Source organism: Fukomys damarensis, unplaced genomic scaffold (assembly GCF_012274545.1).
Source record: "Fukomys damarensis isolate Sample0158 unplaced genomic scaffold, DMR_v1.0_HiC HiC_scaffold_2, whole genome shotgun sequence".
Classification (NCBI taxonomy): Eukaryota; Metazoa; Chordata; class Mammalia; order Rodentia; family Bathyergidae; genus Fukomys; species Fukomys damarensis.
Window position 1 is genome coordinate 18,580,817 of NW_022900914.1, and position 19,561 is coordinate 18,600,377.

At 41.8% G+C, this 19,561-nt stretch overlaps 1 protein-coding gene across 1 annotated transcript in view; it reads left to right on the forward strand.

Moving 5' to 3' along the window:
• Arhgef33 (Rho guanine nucleotide exchange factor 33) overlaps positions 1 to 19,561 on the forward strand; it is a 55,093-nt gene that overhangs the window by 34,253 nt on the left and 1,279 nt on the right. Inside the window, exons 9-17 of the mRNA XM_033762235.1 lie at positions 3,614 to 3,673; positions 4,596 to 4,820; positions 5,937 to 6,066; positions 11,561 to 11,693; positions 13,336 to 13,419; positions 14,552 to 14,635; positions 16,505 to 16,653; positions 17,587 to 17,751; positions 19,387 to 19,558. Of these exons, the coding sequence (XP_033618126.1) occupies positions 3,614 to 3,673; positions 4,596 to 4,820; positions 5,937 to 6,066; positions 11,561 to 11,693; positions 13,336 to 13,419; positions 14,552 to 14,635; positions 16,505 to 16,653; positions 17,587 to 17,751; positions 19,387 to 19,558 (1,202 nt within the window). The remainder of the gene's footprint in view (positions 1 to 3,613; positions 3,674 to 4,595; positions 4,821 to 5,936; positions 6,067 to 11,560; positions 11,694 to 13,335; positions 13,420 to 14,551; positions 14,636 to 16,504; positions 16,654 to 17,586; positions 17,752 to 19,386; positions 19,559 to 19,561) is intronic.

Sequence of the window (19,561 nt, forward strand, 5' to 3'; positions counted from 1 at the left end):
CCAAGTGTAAGCTCCTCAAAGGCGGGGTTTGCATTTTTCTATCCTTAGGGCGGATGGAACAGTATGGCTTATACATTCAAAAGCAGTGTGTTCTGAGTAACTGAATGTGAAAATCAGAACCAAGTGGCTTTTACTTGGTGTGTCTCTTTATTCTTCTTGCCCTGTGAGTATTTATTTAGGAGATGGACGGGGCAGTCCGGGACAGCTCGCTTGGTCCCAGTGAGGAGTGGGTCGACAGGAGGTTGTTTTCTTTGCTTCGTAACCTGGAGAGCAAGGCATGGAAGGGTGACCCTTGCTGGGGGAGAGTTCAGGATTGGTTTGGAAAGTAGAGGTCAGACGAGTGGCAGGACTGGGACAGCTGAACATGTTCACAGGATAAAATACTAAGAATTATATTTCAAAGCAAATATATTCATCTTCAGTCATTGTGCTGTCTGGCAGGAAAGGAAGAACCACAGGACTTGTTGAATCCGCTGAAAACAGCTGATTCCAGTCCCCATCCGGATTTATTTTACTTTATTTTTAAATTTTATTTTGTTTCTTGGTACCGGAGATCAAATCCCCATGTGGATTTAAATGATCCGTTTTACTGCCAACTCCTCCCTCTTTCCACGCTGTATAGATGCAGTTATAGTTTATTCTACTAAGTTGCTTCAGAAACTGGGGTATGCTGTGCTGCAGTCAAACATTCCAGCTACAATTAGTGGTAGCTTATGTTAAAACTTAGGGTCAAAGAACTGAACTTTCAGAAAGTGTTGGCTTACCCATTCTTAACGATCAGTTAGTGCAGTTGTTAGCTAGGGTCCAAAATCCAGTGGTTGAAAAGAGTGAACATTCATTATTTTGTAGTTTCTCTTGGTAAGGACTCTGTGCATAGCCACCGGCTCGAGGTTGCCATGAAGGCATTGGAGGTGGCTGCCATCCCATACTGTACTCAGACAGCACCACCTCCAGGCTTACTCACAGGGCTCTGAGAAGGTTCCAGGTCTCGTGACATGGGCTGCTCAGCGCTGCTGCCTTTCAACATCACGGCTGGCTTCCCCCAGCACAAATTACCTAAGAGAATGTGGGAGATGAAATCCACAGACGTTTTATAATCGAATCTTGGAAGTAGCACCCTTCCTGTCACATTGCCTTCATTATGAAATCATGAAACCCAGCCCCAACTGCAAGAAAGGAATTACAGAAGGACAGGGACGCTAAGGGGTACACGTTGGAGCATGGTCTTCGAGGTTTCTTCCCACCAAAGCCAAGCCCTCCATTTGAAAAGGCAAAGCCTCAAGAGTGTCCTATGATGCAAAAGTGTCACTTGTATGCTTGATAAGGGTGTAGCTGACAAGTTTGAAAATGTCATTTTTCAGGACCAGGTATACGTTTCCTTTGGATTCCTTCTCCTACCCAAGAGGATGTCAGGAGGATGTTTTATGTAACTAGACTCCCTACCTCTCACCTACTTTTCTTGCTTAGGAAAGTGGAAAGTTTCCCTGCTTTTGGTCTTTTTCCCTACTGCCTGGGATGTACTAGACAAATGCTCTACCACTAGTCTTTTTGAATGATATGGTCCATTATCCATTTCCTCTTTCTTATATCCTATTTACTCAATCCTTGTGATATTGGTTTCTATTCTTACCTTTCAACTAAAACTCTTTCCTTACCTTTATTTCAAGACAGGTTTCGCTATGCAGTTCAGGCTGGCCTTGAATAGCCTCGAACTCACAGCGGCCCTCCAGCCTCAGCCTCCTGAGTTTTGGGATTACAGTCATGCACCACCACAGCCGGATCCTTACATTTTTGATAGTTTCTGATGCCTTAGTTTCCTGTTTCCTTAAAAAAAAAATTTTTTTTTCCCTTTTGGCTGCCTGTTTTTCCTTGATTTTACTCCTACCTTTTTAGTTGTTCCTTCTTAAATTCTCTATTTGGCTCCTAATTGGCCTCAGAAAAGAACAAATTCCTTAACACAGTTCACAAGGCCATGTACTAAGCAGCCTCCATTTTTCTTCTCAGGTTTATCTTTTGTGACCCTCTATTTCTATCTCCTTAGTCAAGCCTGACACTTCTTTAGTCCCTGCAGTGCCCTTGTAGTCTGTGGTCTCTGGCCCTTCACATAAGTCATTCTCTGTGTTTATCTCCCTTTTACTTTTCCTGGCTAACTCTTATTCACCCTCCATGTTCTCTAGACCAGGGCTTTAATGTACACTCTGTGCGTGTGTGTGTGTGTGTGTGTGTGTGTGTGTTTGTGTGTGCGTGTGGTACCAGGGATCGAACTCAGGACCTTGTACTTGTGAAGCAGCGGCACTGCTGAGCTAAATCCCCGGCCCTTTAACATACGCTCTTTAATGTGCGATTGACGCAATATTGTTGAAATGAGGTTTGGATTCATCAGGTCAGGCAGAGGCCTGAGCTCCACTGTTTCTAATAACCTTGTATGGGATATCAGTGTGGCCGAACTTTAAATCATAAGATACTAGAAAATATTCCTGATACCATCCTTTGTGGGACCCAGTCCCCCCTCCACCAAATCCATATCAGTTGCTACCTAATAGACTCTTCATAGAACTCGGCAGTTTCCCTTCCTTCCTTCCTTCCTCCCCTTCACCTATCCATTGATCCCAGGCACTGTTTGGGTAATGAACAAAACAACGAAAGTTCATAGAGCCTTTCTTTGAGGGAAGCAGATCAATGAACAGAATAACTAAGAATGTATGTTATTGAAGTTAAAAAATTAAGGGAGACTAGCATTTTAGATAGGGTGCCAGGTAAAGATAGGAAAGTGAGAAAGTCAGCTCAGGGATATGGAAGGGAAAAGAGGGAACAGACAGTGCCAAAGTCTTGGTAAGAATGTCACTGATACGTCCAAAGATTGGCAAGACCAGTAGAGCTTAAGCAGGGAGGACAAGGGAAACAAAAAGAGAGTCAGTTAAAAACAAATAACAAGCCAGGCGTGGTGGCGCACGCCTGTGATCCCAGCACTTGGGAGGCTGAGGCAGGAGGATCGCGCAGACAGTTGGAGACCAGCCTGGGCTACCTAGTGAGTTCAAGGACAGCCTGAACTATGTAGCAAGACCCTGCCTCAAATACGTACATGCATACATAAAGCAACAACAATGAGGCAGCTGGCAGAGTTGGGGAGCAAATATTTAGGGCTCTGTGATTGTTATAAAGACTTAGATTTTTACACTGAAAGGGAAGCCACTGGGAAACTAAGCAGATGAGTGATAGAGTCTAACTTACAGCATCATAGTGCTCTGATCATCGTTATTACCAGCATCATGACTTCCACGACGGTACTGTCATAGTTAAAAACACAGTTTAACTTTTACACATACTACTTTTCGCAGTTGAAATGCATTCACCCGCTTAATTCTTAAGGAATCATCTGAGGTAAGTGCCATTAATATCTTTTACAGCTGAGAAAATAGCACTGGCCACACTGTCCTGTAATTCTGTCTTCCTTCCTTCATCCCTCCCTCCCTTCCTTCGTTTCTTCCTTCTTCTGTTTCTCCCACCGAACCATAAAATCTCTGAGTCCATCTTCAGCACCCGGCTCCTAAGAAGGCCTTTAGCCTGTGTTAGCGGAACGAATACTGAAATGAAAGCTTTCCTTTCTCCACAGCCCAAGAGTCCAGATCGGTTCATGCAGGAGATAGTAATGTGAAGGGAATAATGGGTCCTGGTAAGTGCCTCTTGTCTTTTAAGTTCTTTCTTCTTCTAGCAACTCCATTCTTTCCCTTTTTGATCTCCCATTTCTACTCCCTCAATCCCAAACCAGATGTCAAAGAACTCAGGCAAGATAAGGCGTTACTATTTTTTTATTCATTAATTTTCTTGGTACATTTTATGCAGACAATATGACCACATTCGTCACTGGGAATTGGTACCTTTCCATAATAAGGCATTACTGTTACTACAATTCCAAGACGCGTACTAGGATAGGTTAATGACTCACATAATCCCAAGGACAAAGAAAGGCTGGAGAAGCTTAAGGCAAATCCAGTAATCTTGGTTCTTTCTGGCTCATTTCAGTTACTCATAAATCAACATTTGCAGAAATCTCACAGGTTCATGATATAAATGTCCCATGGATCCCACCCTTTTGGTTTGATCAGAAGTTATTTACTTGGTTGGCAGTTCGCCAATATTTTACCCGTTAGTTCACCTTCCTCCTTCCTTTCTACTTTCCTTTTTCCAACTTAGCATCATCAGAGTCAAGGGGATAAATTGCAGAAAAAGATGCTGTCTTGTCCTCTTCTTTTTTACTTCCTTTCTAATGGGGCTGCAGGTATTGGTGGGTTCACCTGAAAGGCAGCAGATGTGAGGAATCAATACATAGACTCTAAATTAGTTCTATTACGTTATGAATTCACTTTTGAAAAACCCTTATTCAGTGGAGACTATCTACGGAGAGTAGAGGCTGTATAGGCCAAAAGCAGAAAGGTGACCCTTTCTCATTCTGAAATCTCTAAATCCTTCATTGATATAGTTAATGCTCGAGGAACGGTTGTACCCAAACAAGGGTAAATTAGTTAAGAGTTAGTGACAAACACTATGTTTTTTCTTAAAAAAGAATGACCTTGATTGCAGATGTTATTTTCCAGGAGTGAACCCAACGACTCCAGAAGCAGATGAAAACCTGAAGTCTTGCATCTCAGCGGATATGCAGTCCAAGGGTCATCTTTCTTCTGGCATGTGGAGGCAGCCCAAGGATGGCAAAGAATGGGGGGAAGAGTACGTCACAAAGGACCACCCCGATAAACTCAAGGACGCCGGCCAGGGTAGACGCAGTTCCTTGGAAAATGTTTTATGTGAAACCTCTTTAGCTGGTAAGTCCCACGGGGCAGTTCAGGCCAAAATTTTAAAGAACAAGCTGTACCAGAGGCTGGAAAGTAAGGGCTAGAACCCTGGTGTGGTAGATCCAGTGGATACATGAAACCACATGGTCTCTGGTTCTCTTTTCCAGTGAAGCAACCAAAGCCCGCAGAGGTGAAAGAACTCACTGGAAGTGATGCTGGTTGGGATCGGTAGCATCTTGATTCTGGGTCTTCATGACTTTTAGTGATTTTAGTAGAACTTTGGGGGGAAAAAAAGGCCTAGGGTTGATGGAGAAAAGGAAGGAAATGTGGGAACTACTTAGTCAGTGATGTGGAATCTTCCATACATAATTTTAGTAATAATCTTCCATCCAATTGTAACACGGAATCAGGCTCTGACTTTCCTCCATTTCCCTCCCCCTCCCTCTTTCTCTTACTTTCTTCCCTCCATACCTTATTCATTACTGAACACCTACTGTGTGGCAAGCAGTGGTATTTTCCCTCAACTATTTGGAGGGGGGGTGACTTTTAAAAATTAGTTTTAATTATCAAACACTCGCAAGATTAAGTAGTACTAAAAGTTTTGTTACAAAAAATGGCAGCTTCTATTTTGAACCCTATTGATGGGTTTTTTTTGCTGTATTTACCCCGGGTTTTTTGTTTTTGTTTTTTTGTGGTAAGGGGGATTGCGAAGTAGGCACAGTGCCACTGAACTAAATCTCTGGCTGTTATTTCCTTGTTTCAAAAACTTTGTGCTGCTATTTTGGAAACTATACTTTGCTTAATTTACATAGAGTAAAATTCAAAGATTACAATTAAGCTTATTGACTTTTTTTTCTTGGTACCAGGGATCCAACTCAGGTACTTCACAAAGGAAGATCTATGAACAACCAGTAAACATATGAAGAAAAGATGTTCAGTGTCAGTAGTCATTAGGGAACTGCCAGGGCGGGCACGGTGGTGCACGCCTGTGATCCCAGCACTTGGAAGGCTGAGGCAGGAAGATCGTTGTGAGTTCGAGACCAGCCTGGGCTACATAGTGAGTTCCAGGTCAGTCTCAACTACATAGTGAGACCCTGTCTCAAAAAACTGAAAAAAAAAAATTCCTTCATTTGTTTGTTTTCACAGCTAAAAGACAAACTGTGGCTCTAGAGCTGCTTGAATCTGAAAGAAAATATGTCATTAACATCTCTCTGATACTGAAGATAAAGGCAACATTCCAGGGGTCAGATGGAAAGAGGAATTCTAAAGAGAGAAGGTATCCATGTATTCATTGCCTTTGTTTTCAGATTGATTAGGATTTAAGGTAAGTTGCTTATTGTGTCCAGTATGGGAGTTCTGGGGTCTTTAGAGAGTTTCAGAAACTTTCAGAGTTGTCTTTGAAAAGAGGAGAGACAGTATTGGCAGGCAACCCTGGACAAATCTCAAGCTTAGATTCTCGGATGGTAAGAAAATGAATATAGTCTCCTGGGCCTTCAGTGTCTCTGATGTGTCTATGAAGAGCTAGACGTTGCTCTCTATTGCCGTCTACGTGTCCCCCTGGGTCACAGGTCTCACAGAGGTACGAGGATATGAATATGGTGGTGTGGAGCACTATGGACTCATTAGATAAATGACCCAGGGTGATATAACCCTTGTTCAGGTGAGCCCACGGTACCGGGTAATGTGAAGGAGTGTGTTGTGTGTTTGCGTGTGTGTGTCTTGTAGGGCAATGCTTCCAAAAGGTAGGCAGTGGATTGTAACAGCACTCTAGCCCCAGTGTTACAATACTCTTCCATCCCTACCTGTTCGCATTCAGGTTTTCTCTCCTTCCTCCTCTGTTGGGAAAAAGCAGGAGTAAGAAAAGTAAGACTGGTGAAAAAGACTAATGAAATAAAGATATCATCATATATATCCAGAATAACTGAGGAAAAGGCCAAACCAAACAAATGGGACGTCTAGAAGCTAGGCCATAATATTGGGCACTTAATTTTTAACTGCATGAAATCTTCACCAGAATTGGGACTGGAGTTCCCAGGGATAACTCAGTGATGGAGTGCTTGCCTAACACAGGCAAGGACCCAGGACCCAGGTTCAACCCAGCGCACACACTTACACACACACACACACACACACACACACGCATGCACACACCCCATCATCACCACCACCAGAACTTTATGATTTCTTCCCAACTGTGAAGAAACTAAGATCCAGTGAGATAGCTTAATTGGAAACTAAGATATAGCCAATTAGTGATGGAGTTTAAGTGGGGCCTTTCTGTCTCTGAACCCTACCTTCTTTCCATGTCACACAGATTCCCTAAGGACTCTGTGGTTTCAAGGCACCCTGACTAACAGCAATATGTGAAGTTTCTCAGACAGCAAGAAACATGAATTTATTTCTTTCTATTTCAAAACTCAGCTCTCTTGAACAGCCCGTAAATTCTTTTTTTTTTTTCCTCATTGAGTTCATTGGTACTTTTTCAGTATACAGTGCAGTTACACTCATCATTGGGATCTTGTACCTTTACGTGACAGGTCTTGGTTCTCATTTTAGCCCATAAATTCTTGTTTCAGATCTCAGTTGAGTTGCAAAGTAGCTCTAGTGGAGTCAAATTCTTTTTACTTACCATCACTTCCTACTATTTTGATATTCTGCTGTGATCTACCACTGAGAAAGGAGTGGTTCTCTCTCCTAAATTAAAAAAAATTGAACCTATAATACAACCAATCAAAGCAAGGTAACTTATTCTATCATATCCATAATAATCATTTTCTTTTTTTGAATTTTTAATATTCATTATTTATTAAAAAGTGTCAAAATTTTCAACATTGACTGTTTCTTGGTGTACAGAATCCAAAAAAGATCAACACAAATTCTTATATGAACTAAAATAAAAATACCAATAGTACGTTACCAAAAAATACTCTTTTACTTCAATTATCACACCTAAGGTGGTATGCACACATGAGATAATCATTTTCATGTTATTTGCCAAGCAAACTCTCTTTTCCATGTCATAGACCGAGCAGAGAAAAGCTCCAACTAAAAAAACAAAGTCTCTAGTTCTGAGCATGGCAGTGTCTCACCACTTTTCTACCCAAGGATTAGGTTTTAGTTATCTTTTTTCATTCATCAAATTTACCCCCCTTTTTTTCTAGGTTTCCCTGAAACCCCAGTGTGCTTTAAATAGTTCTTTTGACACCTCATAAAAAGATGAAAACAAATTCATTAACATGCATTACCTTTCCGATGGCAAAATGCAAGACTCCCACCCTCCCCACCCTATTGTAAAGTTATTAAAAAAGAACACCCGTGACAACTCCAACTTGACTCTCGGCTATTGCTGTGTGTTCTCAAACTTATAAAACTTTAGGTTTTTCCCTAGGTTGGGGGGGGAGTGAATTTCTCAAGAGCCTCCTCAGCCTAATCCAAGTCAGCCCTGTCCCAGGCTGTATGTATGGGCTTGGAAGTCCTAGGGCACACGTGGCCAACTGCAAACCTGGGCAAAACTTGTGAGCTATGGATCACTGTTGAAAGATTCACAGGCATCGGAGTTCTGGGCTTGTTTTGGATCTGACTCACCCAGACAGAGCCACAACCCTAAGATCAAGCAGTCCTGTCTATGTACTTGTGGGGAGGACTGCGGTTTCTGCGGATAAGCCAACTCTGCCAACTCTGGAGCTGGAGGAAGCTGCCAAGGACACAGGAAACTTAGACCACCACTAGATGGCGCATGTGTACTCATCCCTGCCTCTCGGTGAGGGTTGTAACCTTCTGTTGAAGCCCGGAGTTATTTTGATCTAACACCGGACTTGCAAGAGTGAATTTATTCATTTGAAACTATAACTGGATCTTCCTTGATTGCTTTTGGTTTATTTCCACCGTCATTTTAATGCTATCTTGTTGGGGGTTGAAATAACTTTGAGGGCTCTAGAAAGAGCACACTATTCATGGTGCCATAATTTTACTCCTGGTAAAGAATAGAAAAAAAGCTCAGCATTAAGTGTATTTGTCTTCACGTAAAACTTGCTTCTGGGAGTCATGTTTGGCAAAGCGGTAAAAGAGATTAAATGTGTCTATACTTTTTCCTTCCTTCTCCCTTTGTTGTCCATCTCCTGCCTCAACTCCTTCGTAACCCACCCCCTCCATTTCAAGTAATATCCTTGTTAAATTATTTTTTAAAAGTATTTTCAACATTTGGTGTAGCACTCCGATGCTCTTTATGTAGCTTCTGTGTTTCCGTGACAATTGACGTGAACATTGACTTTCTCTGAAATCTCATTACCTGATCAGACAGTCCAGGAGAACGTTAGTACCAGTTCTCCAACTCTGTAAGTACTTTGATCATGGTGTAACAGAAGGAAGCTTTCTAGGAAAAAAAAAAAAAAAGCGCAGGTAATCCAAGACACATACATAATTTTATTTATTTATTTATTTATTTATTGGTACTGGGGATCAAACTCGGGTCCTTGCACTTGCAAGGCAGGCAGCAGAACCACTGATAAATCCCCAGCCCTGCATACATAATTTATATAGACATCTCATCACCAAGTTAGATCTCACCATGATGCTCTTCCATCATTCAGGTCACACCACGGATACTACCCTAAGTTACTTATAACCTCTGGGTGGGGAGAAGTCTTTGCACTAGATCTTTTGCTGATGCAGTGTTTTGTTCTTTAGTACAATCATCTGTACTGGTTTTGTCCCAGTCTGTGTGTCTCCTACCTACCCCTCCAAATTCCTCTGTGGTCTAGATGGGAATTACCTAGATCTTCTGAGCTCATACCTTGAGTTCTTGCAAACCCATAACGATCTGTAAGCACTCACATCAAGAGTTCTCTCCTCTGTGTTTAGGACCAGCTAGCTTTCCATGTGTGGAAACTTTCTAAAGAGGAGGTAAGGGGTCCCGAATGAACTGTGGGAATAAAAGATTTCCCGTAACTTGTTATGGTGTTTCTGTGTTTTCTCTGATCTAAGGCTGCAAGGAAGTCTTCTTTGGCTTGGAAATGGATTGAAAAAGCACCCCTCAATCTGATTTCCTTTCTACCTTTCCAATAAAGATTTGCTTATTGGCAAAGCACCTCTGTTGACTTCTAATTTACTCCCATTAAACCCTGGGGAAATATTTAAATGAGTTCAGCTCTCGGTGATAAGTAGGTCATCCTTTTATCTTCATTAAGTTTGTAGTGTTGAACACACAAAGGGACTTATTTTTAGTTCCCTCTACAAGGTGGAGTTCAGATTAGTGGTGGCGAACCTACGACAGACCTGCCACAGAGGGATGTTTGTAACATGGAAAGTTCTAAAAGGTTTGCCATCACTGGATCAGATCCTCACTGTAGAACTGTAAAACTCCATGGTCTTCTGTTTTTTTCTTCCTCATTCCTGTAGGCCCCAGGTCACTCCATTCTTGTCCATCTAGGAACCCTTTTCCTCCTCCTATGGTTCTCTTTCTAGCTCTCTTCTGTACTCCACTTTATCTGACTTCTCTCTTCTACCCTTTGTTTTTTCTCGGGGGGAAAATGAGCCATATTAAGAAGCAGAAGAGAGAGACTTCAGGATAGGAAAGGGGGTCTGTGAAACTCCAGGATGCAACAGGCCAGCCCTGATCTATAGCCTCTCGAGGCAAGAATCTCTCCTTGCTCAGCATGCCTCTTAGAAACTGAGAAAAGGAAAAGGAACCCAATCACGTGTCCCCTTTCCTTGAGGTACTCGTTGTCAACTAAACAATTTTTCCTACCTACCTAAGTAGCAATCTCCCATCCAATAGCTAAGAATAACCACCTACCACTGTAAATACTGTCATCTACCACACAGATTAGAATAGTATGCACAACAAATTGGAATAACTTTAAAACATTGAAAAATATTTCCCTTAGAATTGCACTGAGTGTAACATTAAATGAGAGAGTAACAGGTTAGCTTTAAAGCAGCCATTCAGTGGGATGGGGATTTAGCTCAGGGGTTCTGCCCCCTGCCCCACAAGCGCAATGATCAGAGTTCAGTCCCTGGTACCAAAAATAAAGTGGCCATTCAAGTGATGTATTCTATTTGTTTAATGCACATTTGCATAGGGGCTATCAGAAAGTAGTATTTTTTATAATCTGAGGATATGTTATAAGGTGTACAGTAACAGTGAAAGAGACAGGCACAGTATCACTGAACTAAATCCCTGGACCTTATACAGTAACAATTTTTTAAAAATTCCTAAGTGCAAACCAGGCATACTTGGGAGGCTAGGCAGATCACAAGTTGGAGACCAGTTTTTGGGGAGACCCTCTTTTGTCTCTCTTTCTTTCTTTTTCTTTTTCTCTTTTTGGTACTGGGGATTGAACTTGGGTCTTTGTGCTTGTGAGGCAGACTGCGGAAGCTCTGAGTTAAATCCCCTGCCCAGTGAGACCTTCTTTGAAATAAATAAATGGGAAAAGGATGTAGCTCAGTGGTAGAGTACTTGCCTAGCATGTGGGAGACCCCGTGTTTGCTTCCCAGTATGGCAAAGAAGAAAGAAAGACAAATAAGAAGGAAAACAAAAACAAAAACAAAAACAAAAAACCCTGCGTGCAGACCTATGATTCATGAGTATTTCTTTTTGGTACCAGATATTGAACTCAGGTCCATATGCTTGCAAGGCAGGCAGCGGAACCTCTGAGCTAAATCCCTGGCCCTCATGAGTATTTCTGAATGACTGTGAAAGTGGAACTTGCTGCTTGTATTCTCGTGGGGCTTTTGTGGTTTGTGTGATTCTTTCTCTGTTCTGTTTCAAGCCTCTTCCCTGGCTCTTTACGGTACCTTGTCCAGCAGCACCTGGATTTGCTTCATGCACTGCAGGAAAGGGTCCTGAAGTGGCCACGCCAAGGAGTCCTTGGAGACTTATTTCTTAAGCTGACAAATGATGAAGTAAGGTGTTCTTTCTTCCTTCTATAGACTTTAATTTTATGCATCTATGTGTCACTTATCTCTTAATGAAGAATCTAAAATCAGTGAATTTCAGAGCTAGAGCCACTGACATCTGGTTTAACCTCCTTGTCCTACAGTTGCAAGAGTGAGACATTTAAAGGCTTTGCTGAAATCACCCAGCCTCTGAGGTAGTTGGATATCTGTCAATAGGACCCTGTTAAATCTTCCGACTTTGGGTTCACAGCTTTATACTGTATTGTAATTGCCTCCACTGAGCATGGATGTGTGTATATATGTGTGTGCACTTACACACTCATGCACATATATTGGTGTACACATAGGGTGTATAAATGTGTATATATTCTCATGTGTAATTTTCATTCCTTAAGAGACCTTTAAAAAATTTGTAAGTGGCTACTTGTCTTTTGTTTTCACTTTTTTGGAGAAAGGGTGCTAAGGTTTGAAAGCTCTATAATGTTCTACGAGGAAAATATGATTGAGACCAGAGGTTGCAAATGTAAATGATTGTAGGGCCAGCTGGTGACACAAATGAGTTAAGTGAGCTGAATGTAATATAATATTGACTGGTGGAAATTGTGCTGAGGTACAGGATACATAGTTTGCTACAAGGAATAAGCTACTCAGCTTTTTCCAACTATTATTTAGGAAAAAAAGACTGGAGTTGCCAGAGCTGACGTTTTAAGAGGAAGCAAGGAATCCAGAATTTTGTATCTAATTTCCTTATTTTTAAAAAATTGTGTGGGATAATTAAAATTGGTCTGCAGGTTTTTACCTACAATTAGCTTCTGTATGACAGTGATTCTCAAACATGATTAACAAGGCTAGGGGTGTAGTTTGGTGGGAGAGCACTCGCCTACCATGGATGAGGCACTGGGTTTGATCCTCTGTACCACCTTAGACAAAATTCACCTTTCAAATGTGGCTAACAATACAAAGTTCACTTGTATAGAAGGGTGTGGATGTGATCTATCCCTCTGTTATTACTTTTATTCATTTATATTCAGCATGCTTTCAGGAGCTAAGCATTATTGCTCTGGGAATATAACTTTGGAAGCTATGAGCTGCTTTCCTTTTTTTTTTGTACTGGGAATTGAATTGTGGACCTTGAGCTTGCCAGGCAGGCAGTGGCACCACCGAGCTAAATCCCCAGCCACTGAGTTGCTTTCTTGAAGGGAAATTGAAGAGGTGAATACACAATTAGTTAAAATATGCAATTAGTTGAAAACATTGAGAACCACAGACTGAGATACAGTAAAAAGTGAGTTGAAGTAGAGGATTAAAATGAAAAGGATTTACAAAACCAAAACATGCAATTTTATAATTTAGTTATTTAAAAATACTTTTTTCACTTTTCATGATCCTCATTTCTCCCATGGTTTATTATTTTAGTCATTAAGTAGGGCTCTTGAGTTTTGCTTCCAAGCTGCAGTGATGGTTATCTTAAAACCAAAAATATTTTTTAAAAAAGATGAATAAAAACTGCCAAAATATATTAAAGGACATATTTAAGATTCATTAAGATAATGTTTGCCAAGTACTCTTTTTATATACATGGCTCTGTAAAAGTATTGTCACACCAGTTTCCAGGTTCTTACCGTGTATTTTTGTCTTTGTTTTAAAGAATAATTTTTTGGATTATTATGTTGCCTACCTGCGGGATTTGCCTGAATGCATCTCACTGGTTCACGTCGTTGTTCTGAAGGAGGTAAGTCAACTCTCCATGTGTTCTGTTTATAAATGTCACCGTATGTGTTGCTCCTGCATCCTGTCAGAACTGCACACACTGAGCTGGGTTTCCAGGCTGAGCAGTGACCTGAACAGAGACTCAATGTTGTTGCTGTGGTCCTTGCTCTGATTCACTTTGTTCCAGTCTGTTGGAACTACGGACAGCCTGTATTCTAAGCCGAGCTCCACATGCCGTAACCTGCGTGCTTTATATGTGGGATTTTTTTTAAGGCTCAGAAAATATGAATCTCAATATTAATTTCAAAGCATCCAATTTATAAGGTTGTAAAGTGCCTCTGTTTATACTGTTGAAGCATTTCCTTGCCACAGCAATGATATATTAGGTGCTTAACAAGCTAGTGAGACGTATATAACAATTTTAATTTTTTGGTTTGGGGAGATTTTGGGTGGCAATGGGGATTGAACTCAAGGATAGCCCCAGCTTGTTGTTTTAGGTTAATACAAGAAAACAGGAGCAGAAGCCACAAATCTGAGAGCTAATCAAGTAACATAGAAAACAAGCGGCTCTGTTTTACTAAATTTCTATTTCAACCTACCCCTGCTCTCGATACAGTATAATCCCTCCCACGGGTTGGCATTCAGCAAATGTCTGGGAAGGGGGGAGGAATAGAAGGAAAGGGAGGATACAGTGAGAAAAGTCCAATGTGTTCTCTGCTTCCAGGATAAATGACTAATTTCCAATCACATTTCCTTCCTCACGCTCATGAGACTCCAATGTACCCTTTAGCCTGTTAGTAAACCAATGTAACGATTATTTCCCAGACAACTGTCATAAATTTATTAAAATCAAGTATAATTCGATCGCTCAATTCTTCCTAACACTGTGCTCAGATGGGGTAGAGAAGGAAAGGGTATTTGGGAAATTTGGGTGGATTCAAAAGAAGGGTGTGAAAGGTTCCCTACTGGAGAATTGTTTCCTTGGGCGTGTTTCTGAACATACAACCTCTCCAAAGAGAGATCAGCACTTCATGCCAATCTCTGGGAAGAAAATGCTTTGGGAATAAAGCTTGCCTACTCTCGAGGGACCAACTCTGGGATCCTGCTGCTAGAGTGGGAGGGGCACTGAATGACTCTACATTTCTTTCATTCAGGGTGATGAAGAGATCAAATCTGATATCTACACACTATTTTTTCACATAGTCCAACGCATCCCTGAATATCTGATACATTTACAGGTAGGCATGGCTGGGGCAAGCCACCAAACTGATATTTATACTCAACTTAAAAATATAGTTTGTTTGTTCGGTACCAGGGATTGAACTTGGGACCTTGTACTTGAGAGGCAGGCGGCCAAACCACTGAGCTAAATCCCCAGCTCCCTAAACTTAAAAATATAGTAAAGTCTTCAAGAAACTATTAATATTTCTAAGAAGCGCTTATGATTATCCCATACTCGGTTATGGGTATACCTGCAGTATGAACTGAACCTTTCACCTCTGGTGGTCCAGGGTCTTTCTCTGAATACTCCCACTAGATTCCAGGCACCTTATTTACTCCCTTGCACTGCGGTTCTATAGCCACCTGTCGTCTTCTGGTATTTAAATGTCTATCTAACTAACCCACTTAACTGCTAATTACTTTTGTGTGGCTTGAGTCCCTGGTTCTACCTTACAATGCTTATACATTCACAGTAGAGGTAAGAACAAGAGGATAAGCTGATTTTACATCATTCTCCCACAGGGCTTGTAGTAGTTTGAAGGAAGAAGAGCTGACTCGCCAACCTCTTACTAGCCCCTCTTCTTCCCACTACTAACTGTTAACTGATCTTAAGTAATTCAGTGAAAGCATCCAGAAATACTTGTGGTTAATGTCAGGTAAAAGCAGCCCAATGTCAGCATTGAGAACATTTTCAATTATATGTGGCTTTAGGTACTAAAAGCATTTCCTCAAGCAGTAGTGTCTGATCCATAAGCCCTGGTTCTATCATCTGAGTTCCAATTCCTTTATTTACTAAATGTGTGACCCAGTAAAGATCACTTAACTTCTCTTTGCCTCAATTTCTTTATTTTGTAAATACATGTAATAATTATACCCATTTAATAGAGTTGTGATAAAAATTTAAAAGGGCATTATATGTAAAGGATTCAGTGTGAGGCAATAGGAAGTGTTCAATAAATGCTAGCTTTCCCAAATCTAAGTCACATGCATATTCTACTATAGGTATTTTAGTTCATTTTATGTTCCTATAACAAAATACCTGAGGCCGGATACTTTATTTTTAAAAAGTTTATTTTGGCTCACGCTTTTTGAAAGTCGAAAAGCATGGTGCTGGCACTGGTGTTCTACATTTCATCTTAGCCAAAAGGCTGAGAAGCAATTGGCACTGGCTTTGTAGAGAAGGCCTCATGGTGGATAGTATCACGTGACAGGAGTATAGGTAAGAATGATAGGTCACACAGTATAAGGAAAGAGATGAGGGGAGGGAGAAGGCTGAGCTAACTCATTCTCTAAGGCCACCATGAATCCCCTTATGAGGGTGCTCATCACCCAGCGGCGTCTCATTGTTCCCTACGTCGAAGGTTCTATCACCTCTCAATACCATTACATTGTAGACCATGCTTCCGGTACACAAGCCTTTGGAATCACGAACCTAACTGTAGGCAAACCACAGCAGCAGGTAATGTAATAAACAGCCTAGAGAGGCCACCAGGCCAAGTTTGATCATAATTATCAACCGAAGAGCTACCCCATCAGCCTGGCTTGATGTCTGACATTCTCATTAGTCTGACTTATGTAAGCCATTGCTCATAAGCAGTAATTGTTAGAAAGCTTTCATTACTTCAGAGAGCTAATCAGTTAATCCTTCTAACTTTTTAAGTGGAATTATTTTATGTTTACATCCACTCAAACAGAAACAGTAGACTTATTTTCCCTAGGTGTGATGGACAGAAAGCAGCAAATTTGACCTTTCAGTTTATTGGATGGGCCGTATACATTGTTATTGTTTTTATTAAATGGCTACCAAACTTATCATGTAAAGGTGCAGAAGAGACAAAACTTTTCTTCTAATTGTCATGCAGCTTTTTTTTTTCCCTTCTGTCCAGAATGTTCTGAAATTCACAGAGCAGGAACACCCTGACTATTACCTCCTACTGGTGTGTGTTCAGCGCCTCCGAGTATTTATCTCACACTACACCCTGTTGTTTCAATGCAATGAAGATTTGCTTATTCAGAAACGGAAAAAGCTCAAGAAGTAAGGTTCTGATGGTGTATTCCAGAGGGTGTATCAAAGGCTTCTGAGCACCAGGATATAAAGTCAATGTGGTGTCTGTCACCAGTAACTGCCTTGTGTATTAAGTGGGAGGGAAGAGAGGTGGGCAGGCTGGCTACAGGAAGACATCTAGTGGTTGCTGAAAATTAGGAAAAAAGCACCTTTATTCCAACCTCTTCTCTTATCTCATACTGTTAACGATCTCAAAAATACCATTTCCCTAAATTTGCCTAGTTTAAAATTGCCATTTAAAGGTCAGAATTATTTCCTTCATTAATTTTTTTTTTTTTTTGTACCAGGAATTGAATTCAGGGCTTTGCACTTGCTACACAAGTTTTGCGCCCCCAGCCCTCATTCTTTAATCTTATTGAGTACCTACTGTCCTATGCACTGAATATAATGCAATGAACAAGACAGCCAGACATCCCTGCCAGGGAGAATTTACTTTTTAGAGCTGGATGTTGAACAAATAAATTAGATGTAATTCCTAGGGATAGAAGTAAAGCAAGTGACAGTGGGAAGTTTGAATAGCTCGGAGCATATGGGCTTCAGAGCCAACAGAAGCAACCCATAGCAGAACTTCCTAATAATTTGTATTCCTTCAATCTCACTGTAATGGAATCATTTGTCAGGGGCTCAGACCAGAAAAGATGCTCTCTCCCAAGACAGGACTCCTCTAATAAATGTCTTGCCATGCCAGTCTCTGATCCCAAACTGTTTTCAGCCAGTTAATCAGCATCCTTACTCCTGTCCAGCTGCAAGTTTACACCCTATTATGTGAGCAACCTTGTTTGTAGAAGGCCCCGGAGAGAAACCTTCACATTTGAGAAATGATGATCTTTCTTGGCATACTCTACATATTCAGAGTCATTTTCCCACTGTACAATCTGAGAATGATTTCTTCCATTCTCTTAGGTCATCCATGGCAAAGCTGTACAAAGGGCTGGCTTCCCAGTGTGCAAATGCTGGCCAAGATGCTTCTCCCACTGCAGGCCCTGAGGCTGTCCGCGACAGTGGGATCCACTCAGAAGAGATGCTGCAACCCTACCCTTCTGCTCCCAGCTCTGGCCCTGCTGTCACGTAAGCATCTGTGGCTGTGGAAAGATTAATGGCAATACCCGGGGGTCCCAGGCAGACTGTGAACTAGCAGGTGGGCCTGGATTGGAAGTGAGATCTGTAGAACTCCTCCTTCCTCGTTTCCCATCAGGTCTGTGACAGCCAAGCAAATGACCAGACTCTTGGATCCCAGAGAAAGGCACTGATGTTAAGGGTTAGGGCTAAAGAACGGCTGCAGGGGCAGAAAGTGAAAATTTATTCTGGAGAGTCAACTCTTGAGACAGTGGTAGAATATTATCATCCCTGAAATACAACAAATAAAGCCAAAAAACGCAAACCCTAGAGATTAGTCTAGCTAATCATAGCATGGCAGTCTTTACACTCTGTGCAGGGAAAACAAAACTCAGCAATTTTCAAGGTAAAAGAGAACTGGGAGTCAGGTCAATATTTCATCTACTTCTTTTTATATCTGTAAATGCCTTATTTCTTTATAAGGTCACTAAGATTACATTTGCATTCTTTATGCATTTTTTCTTTTTTTTTTCCCCCCGGTACTGGGGATTGAACTTGGGTCCTTGTGCTGGCAAGGCAGGCGCTGGAACCACTGAGCTAAATCCCCCACCCTCTTTATGCATTTCTGAGAATTAAAATATGACTAGACCAACAGAATAACCACTTTGGAGTCAGTGTGTCCGGCTGCTAAAACAAAACTGACAAATCCCCACTTGATGGGTATACTATGCTACTTTGTAAACTATACCATGTTTTTTGTTTTTTGTTTTTTTTTTGGTATTTGAGACAGGGTCTCACTATGCAGTTGAGACTGACCTGGAACTCACTATGTAGCTGGGTTGGTCTCAAACTCACAGCAATCCTCCTGCTTTAGCCTCCCGAGTGCTGGGATTACAGGCGTGCGCCACCACGCCCGGCCAGTACATACCATATTTTTGTTGTCCATGAAATGCTCCAACAAAAAAACCTTCCATGAAAACTGGAGTTATTCAGAGGGAAAGCTTTTACATCATATGAATGCTTTGTGGGCAGAAGTTTGAGATGACTTATTAAGCACGTTATATGGCTAAAAACAAGGTTTTTTTGAAATTTTATTCCGAAAAATTTAAATTTACACGAGTACAGTTGACCACCTATACAGTCCAACTATACAGTGGACAGTTTACCGTCATCCCAATTCAGCAGTTATCAAAATGTGCCACACTTCCTAGGAATGTAATTATAAGCATGAAGACCCATAAACCGTACAAAAGTTGAGTTTCCGTTATTTTGTATGACTGTTAGGGAAAGAAAGGGAGAAGAGCGGTGGCAAAGAGGGGCCTTGGGACACTGGCAGGTGGAGGGGAGGCTCAGGGCTCCCTTGAGCCTAGCGGTGATGGATCTTGGTCTGTCAGCCATACTCCATGGCGCCTGTGAGAAGCTCAGGTAGATACTTGGGGGCATCCACTTTCCCGACCATTTCCCCTCCTCCACTTGCAGACAGGAATTCTTGGGACTTTTGAGTCGCAGTTTGCGGGGCTGGGCAGGCAACACGTGTACTGGAAGGGGAACGGGAGAGGTGCTGACATCTCTCCGGGCCTACCTCGCAGGCTTGGTGAGAGGCCAGCACTAACTGCATACCTCTTTCGTACTGTTTTCCCTCTAAAGTCATCTGATGCCCCCGGTGAAGAAAAGCCAACCGCAGCAGAGCATGCAGCCCGGGAAGCCCAGTGACTGGGAGATGGAGGGCAGAAAGCACGAGAGGCCCGAGAGCCTGCTGGCGCCGGCGCAGTTCTGCGCGGCCGAGCAGGACTTGAAGGCGCTCCCCGGGCCGCTGCAGGCC